Source organism: Salminus brasiliensis, chromosome 1 (genome assembly GCF_030463535.1).
Source record: "Salminus brasiliensis chromosome 1, fSalBra1.hap2, whole genome shotgun sequence".
In the NCBI taxonomy this organism is placed as follows: Eukaryota; Metazoa; Chordata; class Actinopteri; order Characiformes; family Bryconidae; genus Salminus; species Salminus brasiliensis.
Window position 1 is genome coordinate 5,777,860 of NC_132878.1, and position 14,627 is coordinate 5,792,486.

At 44.5% G+C, this 14,627-nt stretch overlaps 1 protein-coding gene across 1 annotated transcript in view; it reads right to left on the minus strand.

Annotated features, from left to right (window-relative positions):
• pappaa (pregnancy-associated plasma protein A, pappalysin 1a) overlaps window positions 1–14,627 on the minus strand; it is a 145,808-nt gene that overhangs the window by 13,759 nt on the left and 117,422 nt on the right. Inside the window, exons 21-22 of the mRNA XM_072692737.1 lie at window positions 7,043–7,114; window positions 3,723–3,821 (exon numbers count right to left, since the gene is read on the minus strand). Coding sequence (XP_072548838.1) covers window positions 3,723–3,821; window positions 7,043–7,114 — 171 coding nt within the window. The remainder of the gene's footprint in view (window positions 1–3,722; window positions 3,822–7,042; window positions 7,115–14,627) is intronic.

A 14,627-nucleotide genomic window follows, 5' to 3' on the forward strand; every position in this document is an offset into this window, starting at 1 on the left:
TGGCAGTCCATCAATCGATTTATGATTGGTTCTTTCTGAGCGAGCAATTTTCTGTATCTCCCCCGCCCCCCCACACCAAAATCCTGGCTATATCCAAGGACAGGATTTTTCCCCCCTCAAAAACACCAACTGAACTATTTGCTTCAAGGCCTGCCAGAATTGGATGCCTGGCTGCCGAACGGGGCTTTGGGCCGGGATGCCAGGTGATCCGCTTATCGTTGCAGCTCTGGGAGACAGCTTCATCTGAAGATCAGATGCAGACTCTGGAAAAAAGGTGGCAGCTTAGCCCCTCCCTCTATTGGCCATGAGCTGTTTTCCTAATCTGAGGAAAATCTGGGAGACTTTCGGTTTTCCACAATAAACTTAGTTTGAGGTGTTAGTGAGAGGAGTGTGGGCATTAGACCATTTGATGTTGGAAAAGCCCATTTGATGTCCAGGCATGGCACTGGACTAAGGGTAGATATCCCCAAGCAGGGGTCTGAGACTTTTAGAAAACTTGAACTTGGAACTTGTGAACTTTTGGAAATGATGGTTAATAAAAAGTCCAAAATCAGTCATCATAGTATGCTATTTTTGTTTTCAATGCAACAATAATTTAAAATGCTAATTTTATACACTAGATATTGAGCGTTAAATATCTAGACTTGGCATGGAACCAACAAGAACCATGACAAATCATATACAGTACATCCATCAGCTCTATGTAGATCCATGACAACTCAAAGAATAGTTTGAATGGTTCTTTATGAAGACTTGGGAAGAAATGGGTCTACACTGATCAGCAATTACATTAAACATTATGTAGACTCCCCTTCTGCAGCCAATACAGTGCAGACCCATCAAAGCTATCCACAAGACCTCTGAAGGTGTTCTGTGGTACACCAAGACGTTAGCAGCAGATCCTTCAAGTCCTGTAAGTTGTGAGGTGGGACCTTCATGAGCATCAGTGAGCCTTGGGTGTCTCCAGGTTACTAGTTGTCCTTCCTTGGAGAACGTTTGGTAGGTACTGACTGCTGCATGCCAGGAACACCCTATAAGACCTGCCTGACAGTTTAGAGATGTTCTGACCCAGTCGTCTAGCCATCACAGTTTAGTTCTCGTCAAAGTGTTGCTCATTTGTCCTGCACAAATTACCTTCAAGAACTGGCTGTTCACCTGCTGCCTAATATGTCCACCTCATTGATGAGTGCTATTACAACAACAATTATAAATAATCATGGTTTTTACACACCCAAGAGCTCAAAAAAGAGCAAATACTTGTATCCGATTAAAGGATGGCTCCATCCTCACACTCTAGTCCTTTCGACAACAACTACATGACGCAGTATTGGGAAAAGGAGACGGGTGGAGAGATGGAGGGGGTTGGGGGGGGGGGGCACCAGAAGCCTGGCTAATAGTTGCAGAGCAATTTAACCTTCCGTCAACACTGGCTAGCTCGTCTGGCTTGCACTCAACTCTCACTGAGATCTGTGTCTGCTCGATGACGTCGGCTGGACATAGCAAACCCTCCAAAAAGCATCCTCTAATAGGCCTGGGTTTAATGAATCATCGCTGTCCGTGTCCTCGCAGGCTTGGCCGCTGCCAACCGTTTCAAAAAACTCCCAGGAGGTAAGGAAGAGGGCGAGAAAGCAGGAAAGAGAGGGATTGGGGGGACGGGTGGGGGGTTTGGTGGATTGCCTAAAGGAGCAAAGAGTGTGTCAGCAGTGATTGTAAAGCCTCCATGGTCTTTAAAGAGCTCTTAATGAGAGGCCATGGTTTAAGGATGACCACCTACCCCAGCATAGTGGGGGATTGCTAAGGAAGAGCAGTGGTGGTGGGAGTAATGAGGGAGGTGAAATGGGGAGTCACCAGACACTTCGCCATGTCTGCTGATCACATGATGTGAACTCTTGTCGGTTGGCTATCACAGTGGATAACACCAATTTAATGGACCTATTTATAGTTCTTGTGTTGCTAGCGTTGCGACGGTGGCCAAACAGACCATGCCTTCATTCAGTCATCTTCTTATTCTCTTCTTCCTAGTCAGGGTTGCAGTGGGCCTGGAGCCTACCCAGAATCACAGGACGCTACTACATTACAGCCAACATACCATCCCACTTTGTAGCATAAAGCAAGACCTTGTTACACTCTGCTAAATATAAAAATTATATTGGGATTGCTGTAATCAATGGTCCAGCTCACCAGGCCTAAGCAGTCCAAGTAGCCATGAGCAGTAGCAAGGTGACTAACTAACTAACTTTAGCTCTTGAATGAGTTACCTTTCATGCACCGACAGCTGAGACCAAGTCTGGTTTTTAGGTTCTGCTCGGATTCCAGAAATCCCAGAAAATCGACGGTCAAAGGCAAGACATTCTAGCGTTCCATCTGGAAGTGGGAGGCAGTTAAAAGTGCCAGCTATCCAGGAGAAGGCCCATTCTTCCCGCAGGTTTTAAAGGCCATCAGCCACAGCAGGGTTCACGAAAAGACTTCCTCATGCATCAGTCTCTTATGAAAAAGTCTGCCATCCCCCCGGAGGGCTCCAGTAATTGCCCAACAAACAGCAGTCTTCTGGAGAAGGCACGAGGTGGGACGGCCAAGATGACGCAACCGAGGAAAAGCAAGGGTCTGCGGCTTCGCCCCGCATTTATGACTTCATTTATCTGCCCTTTTCAGCCCCGACCAGGGCCTCCTTCCAGCATTTGTTTGAATTTGACCAGAATTGTCTGCCGCTCTGGCGAGGGAATGGAAGGCGTCACGGGGAACTGGAAAATGTCCTGTTATTAGACACTTGGGCTACTGCTAATGGTTTGCAACTCTTATGAGAACTAAACACATCTGGGTTGTTGCCTTAAAGGTTTCGGTAAATCATAACTCTGAGCTGAATATCCTCAATCCAAGCGTGTGCATCATTTCCACATGAATAAACGTTATGACATCAACACAGGTTTGACTAGCAGTTGACTTACTTTTGGCATCAAAATGTGTTGATGTAATGTATGTATTCTATGCCAAGCGAAATTACATATATAATTCGGTATTAAATACAAACACAATCATTAACACTTTACTTGCACTACATAAGACTGACATAAACCATGCCATAAAGACATTATGACAGATGTCATACACCGCCATGTGCTGTCCTGAAAGACTGCATCCAGTAATATTACTGGTTGCTCTCCCAGCAGGTACTGTAATGCTTGAGGTCATGACTTTTTTATTACCTTAAAATAGCAGCTTCAGAATCCTGTTGATGATCCATTAACAGCAAATGGGAGAATGGCATGTCTGTCATTGCTAGAACATTGCACTATATAACTTCTGTGAAGTTGTGCAACATCTATGTAATGTAAAATCTATCTAATGTAAATAAGTGTCAACTCCTGTAGTATTACTCTACCACCTCAGTCCACATGCTTCTTTACTTCTTCTTCCGATGCTGCTTCTGGATCTTTCAGCTTGTCAATAAATGCATGTGTACAGCTGTCCATGACGGGGAGTTAAAAGCATGATTTGTATTAACAGTGGTGGAGTAAAAGTGAATTACACTCTCCTGTAGGGGGAGCCCAGGAGCACAAAAACATTACTGAACGTTGTACTTTGTCTGTGAGTGAGATACCAATGACCTGGACCACTTAGAAGAATGCTTTAGCCACTAAAATAAATAAGCTACCTTCTTTTCAATGTGCATAAGGCTTTACAAGTAGCAGTCTAGCCCAGCATAGCATGGAGGTGCACCATACCTTCTTAGTCTTGACAGTGGAATGGCAGCAGTCTCCTCCATCATAGTTGCAGTAGGCTCTGTTGTTCATGGCATCACAGTAATTATCGCCCTGGAATGGCTGCAACAAAGAAGAAAGAAAGAAACTCTGAGTACATCCAGTATCAGAAAGCGCATGTTTTGGGCCACGTTCAAAGAAATCAGAACGGGCCTGCACCTCATATTATTAGCACAGAATGTTAACGGGTCATTGCGTATGAACTATATTAGTAATACAAATGCATTACTGCATTACGCAAAGCACATCAAACGTCAACTCTGGCAATTGCATAAGCGCACAACCTGAAAAACATTAATTCCAGCTGTGCGGGTCTGGTTTACGCCCCTGCTATGGTCAATGTGAGATGTGATTTGGCCCATCAGCCAATAGGTACTATAGAGACTATAGAGACTATAGCTCCATTATGGTCTAAACATACCAACAACCTTTACTACAAACATTTCTGGCTCACTTTTGACTTGATTCAATTCAAAAGGTAACAACTGAGCTCATGAATCAGGGGTGATGGAATCCAGTCTTAAACAAATATTGTATAACACTTAGAGTGATGGTCCAGCCAAACAATTACACAACGTCCCAATTATTCCCAATGACGGCTAGGGATGTATAGAAGTGTACAGTTAACTGTGTTTGAATACTTGAACGCTCCTTGATAGGTATTTCGTCCAACGTTTCCTCGCAGAAAATCAGAGAAAACATACTAGCTATCAATTTAATATAGCGTTTTACTATAGAGTGTGTATAAATGTGATACTTTTTGATGTATTCTAAAGCAAGCATCTATGTCACACCTTTCTACTGTAAAATACCAGTGCCTTAACATGGAAGTGTTGCCAAGGACGCAACTTAGTAGGCGGAGGGAGCAGCCGTGGCTCGTTTGCTAACTAAGGGCATTTTCACTCTTGCACTTTTCAGTCTGGTTTAACTGAACTCACCCTTGGTGCAAAACAACCCAAAAAGACCTCCTTGAGAGGAGGTGGTCTCGGCCTGAGCCCAAGCAAACTCCGCCGTTCCTTTGTGGTGGGAATGTGGTGGGATCTGACCTCGATCCGACCCAACTATCAGATGTCCTACGCAAGTTTGAGCTAAACGGCTTCCGTAGCCAGGTGTTAACCTGGTATACTGCCCAGATCATTAGGCAACTACAGCTGTGAACAGATGCTATCTCCACCTTTGCTCCATGTTACACTGTACAGAAACCGGCAGCACTAGGCCAGAACACAGGACCTTCTTCCTGTATTTACTTTCTGGCTCCTGCCACAGACAGGTCTGACCAATCAGTAGAGAGAACGTTCATACGTGGTTTGCTGCAACAGGTTTTGGTGTGCTTGAATGTTTCCCTGTGTGAAAACTAACAACTAACAACAGAGGTAGTGGTTGGTGTGGCGCAACAGATAACACCACCATGTGGGAGACTGGGGTTTGATTGGCTACATCCGAGATAAGAATGGTGAACTGTGTAAATGTATCCTGAACTACCGCTTTAAACTGACGTTGCTCCACAACCACAGAGCTAATCCATTTTTACACCCAATGACATCATCTGGAACAGACAATCCCTACCCAGTCTCAACTCATGGCTGGCTCTCTTTCTCCTTTCTGCCTGAACTTCGCTAAGACATGTGCACGGCTTCCCAAAGCTCCTCTGTGTTTGTGGAGGCTGTCACCAAAAATACACAGTTCCCCTTTCATGCCAACTTGTGTGACATCAAAATTAGGCACAGCAAAGCTTAAAACCAATACAGCGTCCCTGCCAAGTGGAAGACGTTGGGAAGGACATTCAAAGGAGAGAGACTGACTAGAACAGAGAGGAGAGAGAGAGAGAGAGAGAGAGAGAGAGAGGATAACACATTCATAGCTTTCAGTTTGGAAAGATGTACAGTACTGTGCAAAGTTTTAGTCCCCTGTGGAAATCCGTGGAAATCAGTAATGCAGTACGTGTTTATTTCCTCAGTAACACACTAATATTAACACTCCCACAGAAAGTGGTGGTGGTTCTCCATCACTGTGTTCATCATTAGAACATCTCCTCTCAAAGTTCTCCTCATGGAGTCTAGTATTATTTAAAGTTCTCCTCAGATCAACACCTGGTTTGGTGGTAAATCAGGGCTTAATGATGGTAAATCAGGTGAGCTGCTGCTGCTGCTGCTGCTTCTGCTGATGGAGTTGAACACATCCTCCACGCTGTGCTGGCTGGACTGGGGGGCGTCCAGGAGAACCCTGGAGGAACCGAGCTGTGTTCTTCAGACTAGCTCACCGACAAGATCTCACTACTTTCTTTCTTCAGAATGAGAAGCTCTTGTTTCTCCTTTTTACTGGATTTATGTTCAGCTGCTTTATCTGTTCTTATAAGATCTGGAGCTTCTAGAGTAGAAACCCTCTTAAATCTATTCAGAACTAGCTCTTTACCATCTCTGAGTCAATGGCTGTCCATTCTTCTGTTGGGGTTCGCATTACCTGCGTCAAACCAGCTGCCACCATACTGACCACCAGGCGTCCCTGCCACCTGTGTCAGACCAGCTGCCCACCCTCCTGCTACTGCTACCTGCCCAATGACCATGGTAATAGACTTTAACTGCTACTATTCTTATTTTTACCACCATTAACCATCATTACTCTGACCTTTAGTACTTTATTATATTAGTTATACTATATTTTGATTATTATATTATGATTATTTTAGCATACCTGAGCAGTAGACAGTCTTATGTGGTGGTTCTGTGACTTTTACCAATAATTTATAAATAGGTCCGACCTGAAGAGGTTTTTCCTTGCTACAGTGGCCTTTGGCTGCTTACTGAGGGTCTTAGGTTTTTATGTCTTGTTGATGTCTCGTCCTTTTAGTGTTTACTGATTCTGTAAAGCTGCTGTGTGATAACGCCAGTTGTAAAATGCACTATACCAATAAATTGCTGAAAGACATGTCTTTACTGATACTGTGATTTGCTGCCTAAAACCTCTGCACAGTACTGTGTGTGTATATATGCTGATCATTAAACTAAACTAAATGTAAAACAGTAAATAAATAAAATAAAAATAGTAAACTAAAAGTAGACTGAACGATAAATGAAATCACGAACACTCAACATCAATGTAACGCCACAGCCATTTAAGCGTAAGTACTGACTTTAGCGTAGAGCTCCGCTATATCTTCATAATCTTCATTACTCTTCTTGGGCCTCTGCAAACGGAGGTCAAGGCAAGAGCAGTGGAGGGTGAGGGAGAGGAGAAAAGAGGAAGGAGAGGCATTTGGGTGGTCGTGTTTTTCCAGAGTAGCTTACCTCACAGCCTCGGATGCAGTGGAGGACCTCCGGGTGGGGGTACCATTTCAGACCCATGGTGCACACGATATGCTATGGGCAGAAAACAAAGAGGAATTTACATTTCAGAGTCGCAAACATGGCAGAGTAATATTAATAGTAATTAATATCATTTTCTACCCACTAAAATTTAATTAAAACAGCCACCAACTTGCTACTTTGTACCTACTGTCCCTTAAATCTAGCCCGAATATCTAATATTTCCTATTCTATGAGTGTTTCTAAGGTGGTGGAAACTTCAGACTCCTGCAGATGGAGGAGTGATTGCATTTCGGCGTGGCCGAAGACCATAGAAGCTGAATCTGCAGGTGTATGGAAGCATACGGTCATATGGGTCTACCAGCAGTGGCAAAAATCTCAGCCTAAAGGACATTTAAAACGTAACTAAATGTTTTTAATGACTTGTGAATGAAAATTGCTTCACATCCAGACAAGAATTGCTTATAGAAGTCTGAAAGAACTCAGACCATCAATATATGGAGCAAAGCGGCACGAAAGAGGCCTTTGCTAACATCTGCTCAAGAATGAGCAGAATCAGGAGAACTTCCTTGGAAGACTGGGATTTCTGCCACTGCTGGTAGACCTGTATGTCCAAGCTGTGAAACATCAGTATAGTCCGTATGCATACAGTATATACAGTATAAGCTGTATGTGGACTGTATGAAGACGAGCAAAAGCAAGTTTGTCATATTTAATCATTTTTAAATGCATATTTTCTACCAAGTCTTGACCTTATACCCTCCTTGAGTTCTTTGTGATTTGAATTCTGAGGTGATTCTAATTTCTAATAAAAAAAGGTCGAGCCTGGCTTGGAGACAGTGGCCCTTTAAATGCTGTTCGTCACAGAACAAGAACAACAACCTCAGCAGAAAGCAAAAAAAAAAAAAACTGAAAAAGTGAGCTAGCGTCACTCGATCCCACAGTCAATCACAACAAACCGTCGGCGTGAGGACTGCTCGCAAAAGAGAAATGGGGGGAAAAAAGAAACGTCTACCCCGTGCCAAATTGAGAAATAGGAAACGATCCAAGTCCAACACCTTGTGAAACTTTACCTTCTTCATAACACGGATCATTACGTTGGTTAGAGCACATAAATTATAGCAGTTTCCTGCATGCTCACCCGCTCACCCTGCAGCCATGGAAGGCCATTAAGTGGGCTGTTATAGAGATGCACGCGGTACGTCAGGTGTTGTAGCAACAGATCCCATGACGTCTGCGAGAAACTTCAAATGCCTCCCGCCAGCGAGGTACCGTGCTACTACAAGTCCAAAACACTGTATCCATTGTAGAGGAGTTGCACTGGCTTCCAAGTAGATAACAAAACACTTCTGTAAAAGGCTCTGGATAAGCGGGGTAAATATAAATGCCAATGTAGACAAGCCTGATATGTGGCAGTGGGGGAGGCAACAGGGCGATGGAACCCAACTTTGGCACTTGGAGGCCGCTGTCCACATATACACTCACAAAGCCCTTATTTAGGTCAGCTTGTGCATCTACAGTCATGCGATTATCTATTCGGCCAATCATGTGTCAGGTTATGTTCATAATAAATTGCGGTGTGATAGTTGGTGTCCAGTGAGCGGACGTTCTACAGACAGGTTGGAGCTGACAGAAAGGCTACAGTAGCTCAGATAACCAGTCTGTACAACTGTGCTGAGCAGTAAACCACCTCAGAATGGACAACACTACGTCCAGCCTTGAGGAGGATGGGCTACAGCAGCAGAAGATCAGGTCAGGTCACTACTGTCAGCCAAGAACAGAAAGCTGAGGCTGCAGTGACTCAGCACTAGCTCGCCAACACCGGACAGCTGAAGACTGGAGAAATGTAGCCTGGTCTGATGACTCTGGATTTCTGCTACAGGTAGTAGGGTTCCCCGGACCCAACCCCACCAACAGTCCAGGCTGGTGGAGGTGGTGGTGTAATGGTTTGGGAATGTTAACACCAATCAAACATCACTTGCATTTCACGGTCTATTTGAGGATTGCTGCTGAACCTGTGCATGAAGGTCCCTTTTTTTACCATCTTCTAAAGGCTGCTTCCATCTAGATGTGGATTGTCTGATGTGGAATCCATGGCATGAAGACTTAAGAAGACATTTGTAAAGCTAATATGTAAATATTGTGCCTCTAAGACTGTGTATTTACAAAGATGAGATTGGTGACAGTCTAAATCCACTGTTTGTTAGCAACGTTAGCCTAGCATAACAAATGTTATTTTTTTAACACTGTCACAGTGTGTGTGCATGCAAGCTGTATCTTATCAGAACATTATCAGCATGAGATACCCAGAGGTCAGGGAGTCCTCTGCTATTGGCCAGATTTATGTCAGTTCTACGGCTACACTCAACACACACACACACACACACACAGCCTCCTCACTTTTCTCTCTCGCTTAGCCACCACTGCAAACTAAGGTATTTTACATTTCGTAGGGTCAGCAAATCAATGCGAGAAAAGGTGGGGAATAAATGATCGGAGCAGGGATGAGTAGGGAAAACAGCGGAGCGTTCGTTTGAGGACAGCTGTGACTGGTGGGCCGCACACACCGGTCCAAAATCACACACTCCCACGTGGGTCAGGGAGCAAGCAATCAGATACACCGCTTCATCAGATGTGGGAAAGCACGACTGTGGTGAACTTTTATGTAATGAAAATGCAGTTATACTGTAAAAAACAATTGACAAAAGTATTGGGACACCTGCTCATACATTGTTTTTTTTTTCCTGAAATCAAGGTCACGCTCACGAAGCCCTTATTTAGCTTATTAGGTTAATTAGGTCAGCTTGTGCATCTACAGTCATGCGATTATCTATTCGGCCAATCATGTGTCAGGTTATGTTCATAATAAATTGCGGTGTGATAGTTGGTGTCCAGTGAGCGGACGTTCTACAGACAGGTTGGAGCTGACAGAAAGGCTACAGTAGCTCAGATAACCAGTCTGTACAACTGTGCTGAGCAGTAAACCACCTCAGAATGGACAACACTACGTCCAGCCTTGAGGAGGATGGGCTACAGCAGCAGAAGATCAGGTCAGGTTCCACTACTGTCAGCCAAGAACAGAAAGCTGAGGCTGCAGTGACTCAGCACTAGCTCGCCAACACCGGACAGCTGAAGACTGGAGAAATGTAGCCTGTAATGAAAATGCAGTTATATTGTAAAAAACAATTGACAAAAGTATTGGGACACCTGCTCATTCATTGTTTTTTTTTTCTGAAATCAAGGGAATAAACAATAGTTTATCCTACTTTTGTTTGGGGGCTTTATAGCCCTCTAGACCACGCCTGGCATTATGCATGGTCCAACAGGTTCCATTGGAGAGTCCTATTCTATTAGCAGTACTTCTTTACAGGGCGTAGATAAGCATTGTGTGTGTGTGCATTTGCACATCTGTGTCAGCCATAAGTGCAACTTTAAGTAGCTAAGAGGGGGTGTCCACAAACATTTGGACATACAGTGTATATGCCTATTGATATACGCATGTGTTTTCTTCACAAGCTCCAGCTTTCAAAGGCACCCATGCTGCCTGCACCCTCCATCTCCCTCTTTCCAGGCTCCGGCCTGCATTACATCATCCCCTCAACCGACTGCACGGCCCTAAATCCAATCAGTCCAGCATGCGCCCCCTCCATTTAAGCCTCCGCTCTATCTGGCCACTGCATCACTCCCCATATCCCTGCTATCAAATTTAGCTCTTAGCCCTTTTAATAAAGGTTGGGGCTATTAATTAGAGGTTAATATTAGCCCTCCCCTCCAGCAGAGCCAGCATGAACAATCACCTCGGCCCCTCCGTCCACGCCCGCATTACGTAAAGGCTCTGCCAAGCGCTGGCTAATATCTGCATATCAGCAAAGTGCACCAGAGTTTTGCTGATATCAGGGAGGCTAATAAGTGAGAAAAAAAGGAGTGGGGATTCTAAGTAGGTCAGCAGAGGAACCTGAAACAAATCACTCCTGAGGGTGATTCGTCATGATTACTGATTAAGGGGGCCAAAATAGCCCAAGTCAGCAAAACACCAGACTGGATATCTGGACTGGTCTGCAGGAGAGCTGCGAAAAAGCTCCATGGCTTCTAGCACCTTCTGAGAACTTCAGCAAAGCCTTGGGGAAGTAAAAACATCAGCGGCTGAACCTTGGTGACTACACTACATCCATCTGATATGCTAGCTAGCAGCAGCTAATGTTCCACTACTCAGCTGCACAACTCCACACACACACACACACACACACACACAAGCTGGTTCAATTTCACCAATCAATCATGAGTGTGTCGTTTCTTTTCTTCTGAGCAGAACGGCGGACTCATCACAAAATCCCTTATAAAAGAAACTTGAGAAATAAGTAAAGTGGCGGCAACAGTATTGATAACAATACAGCAAGAACAACAACAACAACAACAACAACAATTCCCCGGACAGGACAGAATGTCTGTCTACAGTCATGTAAAGACATTTAAGTATTTGGACATTTGATCTCCATGTGATTAATACTGAAAGATTGAGGTAAACTAACTAAACACATACAACTGAAGACACATCAGGAATGAATAGATATGTATGGAAATGTCAGACGTTTAGTCTGGTCTGCTCTTGATTGATGGTTGAAGTGAGTAAAGGGGTGAAGAAAAACACCATCATGGCCAGATCCAGAGAGCTCTCTGAGGCCTTCAGAAGGAAGGTTGGAGATGCAGAGGAGATCTCAGAACAGTCAGAGATCAGCCGCTGTTCCACCGTCCGCTAAATCATTTAGAAGTGCAACAGCTGACCAACATGGCCAGACTAGGCCATCCTTGCAAGTTTAGCCCAAAAGCAGAACCACAACATGAGTAAAGAAGTCTCCAACAGTCCTTCATCATGGTCGTACTCCCTGTCACAGACCCCCATGTCACATACCACCCTAAACTTCGGTGGAGCACAGCTTTGAGGGCTTGATTGATTCAGCAACAACAGCGTTAGTGAGGTTAGCACGTTGGATGGATGATCACCACCCCACCGACCAACACCGTTCCACTGCTCCACAGCTCCATGCTAGTGGGCTCTATACCCCTCCAGCCCAAGCCTGGCATTCATGATTATATGAGAGACTCCAGAGAGTCCTATTGTATTGGCAGGACCTCTCTAGGCACTTGTTTGTGCATTTGCACATCTGTATCAGCAATGTCTGCAACTTAAAGTAGCTCAATGTGTCCAACCCCCCCCCCCAAACACCGGACGGACGGGGTCTAGACCAAATAAGCCGTGATTCCTAGCATGCTAGCAGCATAGAGACAGATAGTGTCAGAGCGGGGCTAAAAACAAGCCAGCCTCCGCCGAGCATGTCCTTGCACAGGAGCGCTACGAGGAACAGGTGCTGTGGAATTCAGACGCCATCGATTGACACGGAGCGGCGCGGGTGGCGAGCTGCAGGGAGAAGCGAAGCACCTATCGATCTCACCTCAGCTCAACCCCCCTGGCCCGCTTCAGTGCCATCGATTCAGGCTCCTCTTCCCCCAGCAGCCCAGATCCACCACCCCCCTCGCACGCCAGATCAATTTCACCAATCAATCACCAACGTGTCATTTCATTTCTCCAGCCCAAAACGGCTGAGTCGGAACGAATTTCCTATCGGAAAGAAATACGAGCAATACGGCAACAGTAATAATAATAAAAATCATAATAATACAGTCCAACGATAAAAAAAGCAATACTAACAAATAATAATAAATAAAGGATACTAAAGGAAACAACACTGCTCTGCCTGGAAATCAGGACTACGATGAAACTTGCCAAAAACCTTCGGAACAGCTTTAACGAATTTCAGTGATTAAATCTCATTTGCGCGAGCTAATCGGCTGGTGGTTTGCAGGCCGTCCAATGTGGTGTACTACGCTACCACGCCTCCATTATGCTCCTTATCACTGTTTCCCAGTTTAAAGACATCTAAAAGCCCCCGGCGGAGCCTTCAGTCTGTTTACACAGACAGGTGTTACCCAAACCTGCCCTGGACTAGCTTTCAAAACTGCCCCCGCCAACTCCAGCAATCAGCGCTAAACCAATATAATACTCCTGACAGGTAAATGTATATCAAGCTGTTCTATTAGTGCCTGTAATGGGGTCATTTTTGAAATTATAGTGATTACCGACGGCTTTTTAACTTTTACGACTTGGCCTCCGCCTCGCTGTGGTTCAAATGAGTTCAGAGATTACTGTAATGGTACCCTGTTTTTCCAATGCGAGGTAATTGGTTAGGCTGGTGCATGCCTGACTGTGCGTCTAATGAACAATAATTGAATGAGGGCTGGGGCAGACGACTATGACATCCAGTTAGAAAGCGCTGAAAACACAAGGCCTGCACGCACACACTCACTGAGAGCGGCGAGCAACAGCACTTACGCTTTCGCTTCATCACTGCTTAACTGTTTGCATTGTTACTCAGACTGACTTTTCCTCCTCTCTCGTATTTGTGAAGTTGGAGAAGTCTGTCAGTCTATAAATCTTTGACTCACAATACAATTATGTACTGTTTCAAAATAAGATTATATATCTAATTAAACCTTTATATATTATATAGCCACTTTTGCAAAAAAAAGACCCTCTGTGGAAAAAAAACAATGTAAAAAAATGGAATGCTGGTCAACTGGTACGGCCATCTTGACCAAACAGGCTTGATGACCAGCTGGTCAAAAAACATGACCAAGTTGGTTGAGCATTTTACATTTACATTTACATTTACGGCATTTAGCTGACGTTCTCATCCAGAGCGACAGAAGTGGGCCAATGTAGTGTTAGGAGTCTTGCCCAAGTACTCTAATTGGTGTAGCGCAGCATAGTCACCCTGGTCAGACCTGGAATCGAACCCCAGTCTCCCACATGGTGTGGCAGCTCAGTGGCAGGTACCAGCTTCACATGAACAACTATATATATATATATATAAGCTCCCTGGAGAGAAATTAGCTTGGTATGTTGAAGGAGGTAGTAACTTCAGGCTTTTACAGATGGCGATGCATGAGGATGATCAGGCTATAAATACCTGCAGGGTGTGTGACAGGACTCAGACTATGAGAAGAGTACAATACAGTGCAGGTCTCATTGGATGTGTGGAAAATGGGTCTCAAAGCAGATACAGTTTATTTGGGCATGCCAAAGACCATAGTGTGAAGGAAGTAGCTGAATCTGCAGGTGTATGGAAGCATACGGCCATAGGGGTCTACCACCAGGGGCAGAAATTCTCCTCAGAACTATGGCTGAAAGACTAGACTGACGGACAGGGACTGCCAGTGGGTTATTCACAGTCTGTAAAACATGCTGGCGCTCCCTATATTTACATATACATTTTTTTACTGTATAACTGTTTTAATAATCAGTTAGAAACTCTAGATGTTTCAGGTGTTTGTTTGAGCTTCACTGATGGGTGGTTTGCCGTCTTAAGTGCTGGAGTAGCAATTATGTGAAGGATTTCGGAGATATACATAATCACTGTGTTGTTTAAAGCAGTGGATCTTGTGGGGTTAACTTAGGGGCAGCGTGAAGGGCTGCTGGAAAGAAACAGCATATATTTTTTTAAAAGACTTT